An 8,622-nucleotide genomic window follows, 5' to 3' on the forward strand; every position below is an offset into this window, starting at 1 on the left:
CTGGTGACGTGGCGGTGCTGGTGACGTGGCGGTGCTGGTGACGTGGCGGGTGACGTGGCGGTGCTGGTGACGTGGCGGTGCTGATGACATGGCGGGTGACGTGGCGGTGCTGATAACATGGCGGATGATGTGGCGGTGCTGGTGACATGGCGGGTAACGCGGCGGTGCTGGTGACGTGGCGGGTGATGTGGTGGTGCTGGTGATGTGGCGGTGCGGGTGACGTGGCAGTGCTGGTGACGTGGCGGTGCTGATAACATGGAGGTGCTGGTGACATGGGAGTGCTGGTGACGTGGCGGGTGGCGGTGCTGGTGACGTGGCGGGTGACGTGGCGGTGCTGGTGATGTGGCGGTGCTGATGACATGGCGGGTGACGTGGCGGTGCTGGTGACATGGCGGTGCTGGTGACGTGGTGGTGCTGATAACATGGCGGGTGATGTGGCGGTGCTGGTGACATGGCGGGTAACGCGGCGGTGCTGGTGACATGGCGGTTCTGGTGACATGGCGGGTGACGTGGCGGTGCTGGTGACGTGGCGGGTGGCGGTGCTGGTGACGTGGCGGGTGACGTGGCAATGCTGGTGACGTGGCGGGTGACGTGGCGGTGCTGGTGACGTGGCGGTGCTGGTGACGTGGCGGTGCTGGTGACGTGGCGGGTGACATGGCGGTGCTGGTGACGTGGCGATGCTGGTGACGTGACGTGGCGGTGCTGGTGACGTGGCGGTGCTGGTGACGTGGCGATGCTGGTGACGTGGCGGTGCTGGTGACGTGGCGGGTGACATGGCGGTGCTGGTGACGTGGCGGTGCTGGTGACGTGGCGGTGCTGGTGACGTGGCGGGTGACGTGGCGGTGCTGGTGATGTGGCGGTGCTGATGACGTGGCGGGTGACGTGGCGGTGCTGGTGACATGGCGGTGCTGGTGATGTGGTGGTGCTGATAACATGGCGGGTGATGTGGCGGTGCTGGTGACATGGCGGGTAACGCGGCGGTGCTGGTGACGTGGCGGGTGGCGGTGCTGGTGACGTGGCGGGTGATGTGGTGATGTGGTGGTGCTGGTGATGTGGCAGTGCTGGTGACGTGGCGGTGCTGATAACATGGAGGTGCTGGTGACATGGGAGTGCTGGTGACGTGGCGGGTGGCGGTGCTGGTGACGTGGCGGGTGACGTGGCGGTGCTGGTGATGTGGCGGTGCTGATGACATGGCGGGTGACGTGGCGGTGCTGGTGACATGGCGGTGCTGGTGACGTGGTGGTGCTGATAACATGGCGGGTGATGTGGCGGTGCTGGTGACATGGCGGGTAACGCGGCGGTGCTGGTGACATGGCGGTTCTGGTGACATGGCGGGTGACGTGGCGGTGCTGGTGACGTGGCGGGTGGCGGTGCTGGTGACGTGGCGGGTGATGTGGTGGGTGACGTGGCGGTGCTGGTGACGTGGCGGTGCTGGTGACGTGGCGGTGCTGGTGACGTGGTGGTGCTGGTGACGTGGCGATGCTGGTGACGTGGCGGTGCTGGTGACGTGGCGGTGCTGGTGACGTGGCGGTGCTGGTGACGTGGCGGTGCTGGTGACGTGGCGGGTGGCGGTGCTGGTGACGTGGTGGGTGATGTGGTGGGTGACGTGGCGGTGCTGGTGACGTGGCGGTGCTGGTGACGTGGCGATGCTGGTGACGTGGCGGTGCTGGTGACGTGGCGGTGCTGGTGACGTGGCTGTGCTGGTGACGTGGCGATGCTGGTGACGTGGCGGTGCTGGTGACGTGGCGGTGCTGGTGACGTGGCTGTGCTGGTGACGTGGCTGTGCTGGTGACGTGGCTGTGCTGGTGACGTGGCGGTGCTGGTGGCGGTGCTGGTGACGAGGCGGTGCTGGTGACGTGGCTGTGCTGGTGACGTGGCTGTGCTGGTGACGTGGCTGTGCTGGTGACGTGGCGGTGCTGGTGACGAGGCGGTGCTGGTGACGTGGCTGTGCTGGTGACGTGGCTGTGCTGGTGACGTGGCTGTGCTGGTGACGTGGCTGTGCTGGTGACGTGGCTGTGCTGGTGACGTGGCTGTGCTGGTGACGTGGCGGTGCTGGTGACGTGGCGGTGCTGCTGACGTGGCGGTGCTGCTGACGTGGCGGTGCTGCTGACGTGGCGGTGCTGGTGACGTGGCGGTAGAATACCCCATTATTACTGACTGCTCCGGACTTTATGTCGCGGTTCCCCAATCTGCTGTGACTACAGCTCCCATCAGGCCCCGCCAGTCACGTGTATCAGTCTTGTTTATCAGCACAGACGATGAGAGTATAATGGGAGATGTCAGTGGAGGGAACAGTAATACAGGCATGATGGGAGTTGTAGTGCTCCGCAGCCGCAGAGAGGCGCTGCACTCAGCACTGAGTAGTGATGGGTAGTTCTCCATCCTGACAGAGATGAGTCTGCACAGAGCAGCAGCCGCCCCGGGAGGAGGAGGAGTCGGTGTCACATGAGGGCAGGCCCCGCCCTTCTGCCTCAGGAGGCCCCGCCCTTCTGCCTCAGGAGGCCCCGCCCTTCTGCCTCCGGAATCCGCTCACCCATCTCCTAGCAACAGAACAGAAAGACACGCCTCCTATTTCTGCCGGCAGAAGGGAACGCCCACAACTCTGCTCAACCAATGAGCGCTCAGCGATCTGCATACTGCTCAGGGAGTCTCCTGCTGCAGCTCTACAGATAGAGATGACGTGTCAGCACGGATCTATCCCCGGTGACGGCGCCGGACTCACTGAATATGGCGTCACAATGTGGAGTCCTGTACGGCTGCGGAGTCGCCATTACTTGCTTAGAGTGTGTCGCGACCTGGGCTCCGACTGGCTTTAGGTTCTGCAGGTTTTATAGCTCTTTTGCTATTTGTCTAGAAGGTTCCTGGAAACAGGAGCCGCCCTCTGGTGGTGAAAAGTAGAATTGTGGTTACTGGTGAGGGCCCTGTGCCACCAATCTTATGTTATTCCTGGACAGCAGGGGGCGCGCTCATGTCGAGTGACGCTTTCCGGTGTAATTCTACCTCCGGAAGACAGATGGCGATGTCACGCTATGTCTCTCAATAGTGATACTATTCCATGTAGTTCTAGAGGGCGGGTTCACACTATTCCGTGTAGGTTCACCTCCAGCCAGCAGAGGGCGCTCTCACACTATTCTGTCAAGTTCCACCTCCGGTTAACAGAGGGCGCTCTCAGGCTACGTCAGTTATGACACTATGCAAATGTAGTTCAACCTCCCGCCGCCAGAGGGCGATGTATCGCTTTGTTCCGACACTATCTTGAGTAGTTCTCCCTCCCCGCCAGCAGAGGGCGATGTCTCGCTACGTCTCTTTCAGCTCTGACCCTATGCCGAGTAGTTCTTCCTCCCCGCCAGAAGAGGGCGCTGTCACATTACGTCTCGTCCGGTTCTGACACCGTTGAGCTGAGGGCCGCTCCGGGTGTTCACTCTACACACAGCCGGGGGATATTAGAAGCTGGAGCGGTCATCAGATCTCCATAGCAGCGGCTGCAGTCCCCAGGGGAGCGCCATGTCCAGCCTGCAGCGCCCGGCTCCGCCCGCACAGAATGTCACCCTCAGCCTGGAGCAGGTGAAAGGTGAGTGAGGAGTAGGCGGGTGGTGGGGCAGAGCGCCGGGTGTGACGGGGCGGAGCGCCGGGTGTGGCGGGGCGGAGCGCCGGGTGTGACGGGGCAGAGCGCCGGGTGTGACGGGGCAGAGCGACGGGGCAGAGCGCCGTGTGTGACGGGGCAGAGTGACGGGGCAGAGCGCCGGGTGTGACGGGGCGGAGCGCCGTGTGTGACGGGGCAGAGTGACGGGGCAGAGCGCCGGGTGTGACGGGGCAGAGTGACGGGGCAGAGCGCCGGGTGTGACGGGGCGGAGTGACGGGGCAGAGCGCCGGGTGTGACGGGGCAGAGTGACGGGGCAGAGCGCCGGGTGTGACGGGGCAGAGTGACGGGGCAGAGCGCCGTGTGTGACGGGGCAGAGTGACGGGGCAGAGCGCCGGGTGTGACGGGGCAGAGTGACGGGGCAGAGCGCCGGGTGTGACGGGGCGGAGCGCCGTGTGTGACGGGGCAGAGTGACGGGGCAGAGCGCCGGGTGTGGCGGGGCGGAGCGCCGTGTGTGACGGGGCAGAGTGACGGGGCGGAGCGCCGTGTGTGACGGGGCGGAGCGCCGGGTGTGACGGGGCGGAGCGCCGGGTGTGACGGGGCGGAGCGCCGGGTGTGACGGGGCGGAGCGCCGGGTGTGGCGGGGCGGAGCGCCGGGTGTGGCGGGGCGGAGTGACGGGGCGGAGCGCCGTGTGTGGCGGGGCGGAGCGCCGTGTGTGACGGGGCGGAGCGCCGGGTGTGACGGGGCGGAGCGCCGGGTGTGGCGGGGCGGAGCGCCGGGTGTGGCGGGGCGGAGCGCCGGGTGTGGCGGGGCGGAGCGCCGGGTGTGACGGGGCGGAGCGCCGGGTGTGACGGGGCGGAGCGCCGGGTGTGACGGGGCGGAGCGCCGGGTGTGACGGGGCGGAGCGCCGGGTGTGACGGGGCAGAGCGCCGGGTGTGACGGGGCAGAGCGCCGGGGCGGAGCGCCGGGTGTGACGGGGCGGAGCGCCGGGTGTGACGGGGCAGAGCGCCGGGTGTGACGGGGCAGAGCGCCGGGGCAGAGCGCCGGGTGTGGCGGGGCGGAGCGCCGTGTGTGACGGGGCAGAGTGACGGGGCGGAGCGCCGTGTGTGACGGGGCGGAGCGCCGTGTGTGACGGGGCGGAGCGCCGTGTGTGACGGGGCGGAGCGCCGTGTGTGACGGGGCGGAGCGCCAGGGCGGAGCGCCGGGTGTGGCGGGGCGGAGCGCCGTGTGTGACGGGGCGGGGCGCCGTGTGTGACGGGGCGGAGCGCCGTGTGTGACGGGGCGGAGCGCCGTGTGTGGCGGGGCGGAGTGACGGGGCGGAGTGCCGGGTATGACGGGGCGGAGCGCTGGGTGTGACGGGGCGGAGTGACGGGGCAGAGCGCCGGGTATGGTGGGGCGCAGTGATGGGGCAGAGTGACGGGGCAGAGCGCCGTGTATGGTGGGGCAGAGCGCAATGTGTGACGGGGCAGAGTACCGGGTGTGACGGGACAGAGCGCTGTGTATGGTGGGGCAGAGCGCCGTGTATCAGCTGTCACTGTGCCGACCGTCATGGACAATCCTTTTAAATGCTGCACTGGCTATGGCCAGAGACATAGTGTCACACTCTCTTCCTCCTCAGCTGTCTCTGTCCATAGCCAGTGCAGCATTTAAAGGGATTGTCTATTTTGGGGGGATTTTTTTCTTTTTCTTGTATTTGGGGCTAAAATCATTTTTAATTCACTTTTGTGACACCTTTTTCAGCTCTGTTTTCCGCACTCTCCTAATTGATGCTGTCGGTGATGATCATAAATGAGGGGAGAGAAGCCAAGAAAGAGGCAGATAAGAAGAGGCACGCTGCGCTCACTGACAGAGCCTCAGTTGTCTCATTCTGCAGATAAAGGCTACAGACGGCAAATGGGGGAAAACATTTTTTTTTTCAATTTAAACCAAATTCAAAAATTATTTTTAGCCTCCAATCTATAAAATAAGAGAGCATGTTAGGTGCTTTAACCGTTTGCGCGCTGCTTTCTTGTGTCCCCCTGACTGTGATCTCTCTGCAGAGGCGCTGGGGGAAGTGCTGGACGCTTTGCAGTCTCCCACCGGCAGCGCTCGCCTGGAGGAAGCCAGAGAGAATTCTGGGAACGACCTGGGGAAAGTGCTGCAGCTGCTGCTCCCTGCAGCCGTCCAGATCCAACAAGAAGTGCTGCAGAACTACGGCTTCAGCCCGGACGGGGAGGGTACGTCGCTGCTTGGGGGGGACAAGAAATAGAACATTAAAGGGGGGGAGATAGCGATGACCTTTTCTCAGGTTCAGTATTGGATTAGTGGGCGTCTGACACTCTGCAGCGGCCGGGTAGTGGATGGAGCTGGACCAGAACAGCGCCGTACACTATGTAGTGGCCGTTCCCTGGTACTGCAGCTCATCTCCTATAAAGGTGAACATGATCTGAGCTGCAGTACCTGCGTACAGCCACTACACAGTGTGCGGCGCTTATCCTGACATCCATCACTGAGCCGGCCACTTCACTTTTGGATTTTCCTTCTTTCAGGCGTCCTCCGATTTGCTCGTCTGGTGAAATCCTTCGAGTCCCAGGATCCGGAGATCGCAGCCATGTCCAACAAGCTGAAATCCTTCTTTCTTCCACCCCTGCCTCTTCCGCCTCACGCCGGGCTGCCCATCCCATCATCATAGGACCAAACGCTCCTCCACGGTTGCGACCTCATCACTACACACAAGACTGCCGCCACATCTCGCACTGCTGTTCCATCGTCTGATATTAAATGTATTGTTTTTTTTTTTTTTTTACTAAGGTGTCCGTGTATGGGGTGGGAGGCAGGTGGTCTCTGTGGGGTCCTCTGCACATCAGGTGATCAGCACAGAACAAGGGAACTTTGCAAGCAGGGCAGTGTGTAGATAGAAAGGAGCATTCAAGGGGACGTTCCACCTGAGCCAACTGCAGAAGTGTATTGATCACCTGTAGCCATGCACAGAGCGCCGCCTCTTCCTGCCTGGTAGGAAGGTTCTTATTATTCAGTGACAGTCTTCTGCCATGAAGGACAGGAAGCTGCAGGGATTCTGATTGCAGAGGAACAATTGATACCATTGTATTAGGAAGCTGCAAGGGATCACTGGCTGGAGAGTGACTCTCATTTACATGTAATGCCATAAATATCCTCTAGATGGCACTGTTCTATTAGGAAAGCCCATTATAAATTGCAAAAGGGAAGAAAAGTCGCACGTCGTTACGGAACTTGTCATTACGCTCAGACTTTGCTGTGGACGGCCTCTCACTAGACGAAGAGACTCCTGTGTGACAAAATCACTATGAAATGCTGCCTAGAAATCGGTGGCTCATAATGCATTAGTGTTATAAGTGTAATGGCTGATGGCAGAAAACAATAGATTGTATTAATCTCCACAGTTCTAGGATGTCTAGGTGAATTCCCAACAGTCACATCCTTGTTTCTGAAGCTAAGAGCGACCATGGAGAATAACAGATGACAACCATCGGCTGAACGTGTCTGCTATGTCGATAAAGAGGCGAGATTAGCGGCTGTCCGGTGACACATCTACGGAGGAAACTGAGGATCGGACAAACAGTAAACCTCAAGGTCACCACGGATATTAGACTAAAGTCGGTCAATGTCGTCGGGTTCGGCTGATGGGTCTAATGTGTATGGGGGCGCGGGCCACCTGATCGCCACGAGAGATGTTGATCGGATATGTCCGATGGTGGGCTGCCGATCGCATCGTTCTCCCAGAGGTAAGCTGCTGCTGGACACGTTAGCCGGCCTGTGGGAGAGTCGGACAGAGGATCGTTCATTATTAGATGTTCTCCCGGCTGCAGTTTGTTTTAAAAGAAAAAAAAATACAAAAAAAACCACATTTGCTTCACACAACCTCCCCGGGTCCAGCGCTGAGTGCTAATGCACCCCATGTTTATATTGTCACAATAGATCATAATAAACTAGGCACTCAACTTAAAGATGAATTTTAGATTACTTTTTTATGCATTCAAAGCAAAATGTTTCGGCCACATTTGGCCTTCAAAAGAGAAAATAAGTCAAGGCAAATACCATTATTAAATTCATAATGGGAAAATAAACCAAAAGAAAGTATATACAACGAGGCAGGTATTGGTCCAGGTCATAAGAATATGGTAATACAGTCAGGCGGAGGTTTAATGCTTAAAGATAAATCGTTTTTCTAATGCTATTACCTTTACGTGGTGCACGCTTTTTGGGTCATGTCTTCACTTATTCTCTCCTATAACGCAGAGGAGACGTCTAATATCATTGCTCAATCCTCTATCTCCAGTGAATTCTTGAAGGTTCCTCCCAGAGAAACCAGAGGGAGAGATTTGGAACGGGAGTTACGCCACCACGTGAATATAGAACTTCATTGTGCCACCCTTACTGAATATTTGAAAGTGCAGAGAATTCCCAGAGGTCTTGGGGTACCTCTCCGTCCCACACTCTTCAGTCATTATTGTTCTGAATTTGAGAAAATATTGGATGTGTTCCTTTGATCTCATTACCCTTACTATAGAACACCTCCACAAAGCGATTGAAACCAGCTCAGAACGAATCAAGAGCATCGAGACTCAATTAGCCTCAGCCAGCACTGCGGCGGAATTGAGCTCTCTTAAAACCCAGATCCAAGCTAATATTGAGCATCACAGAAGAGACACCGAGAACAAAAAAAATTAATTTGCACAGGACGCAGAGGATTACCAGCTGGACAGCGTGTATAAATGGCGAGAGAAGCCTCCAGCCAGACGTCTTCTTCAAAGATCAGGTATCCGATCTTCGACAGAGTTGTCCACCTCGGGATCGGAAACAGAGAGGAGAGAACCACCATCCTCCAGCCGGTGTGTAGGGCAACGAAAGAGACCACAAAGAAAAGGACTAGACGAGGCCATGGCTACAGGAGGGAACAACGATCAACCCCGCCCAACATGCTCCCAGGTACCTGGCCGCTCGTGGTCAATATGTCCTCGAAGACTTTCGGGATTTCTGAATATAATGTATTACAGAAGGGTGTCTCCTTCTGCCCTGCTTA

General features: G+C 59.0%; 1 protein-coding gene and 1 non-coding gene across 2 annotated transcripts; both read left to right on the top strand.

Annotated features, from left to right (window-relative positions):
- Positions 1-2,803: 2,803 nt before the first annotated feature.
- On the top strand, positions 2,804-7,546 carry CUNH12orf57 (chromosome unknown C12orf57 homolog). The gene is made up of 3 exons (XM_073552977.1): positions 2,804-3,571; positions 5,621-5,797; positions 6,110-7,546. Exons 1-3 carry the CDS (start codon positions 3,505-3,507, stop codon positions 6,250-6,252), a joined length of 387 nt encoding a protein of 128 aa, XP_073409078.1. The 5' UTR covers positions 2,804-3,504; the 3' UTR covers positions 6,253-7,546.
- Positions 2,824-2,879, top strand: LOC141056342 (U7 small nuclear RNA). The gene has a single exon (XR_012221617.1). It is a non-coding gene; the product is annotated as a U7 small nuclear RNA (small nuclear RNA).
- Positions 7,547-8,622: the final 1,076 nt, after the last annotated feature.

The sequence above is a fragment of the Dendrobates tinctorius genome, unplaced genomic scaffold (assembly GCF_039654945.1).
Source record: "Dendrobates tinctorius isolate UK_male_01 unplaced genomic scaffold, ASM3965494v1 ptg000196l, whole genome shotgun sequence".
NCBI lineage: Eukaryota > Metazoa > Chordata > Amphibia > Anura > Dendrobatidae > Dendrobates > Dendrobates tinctorius.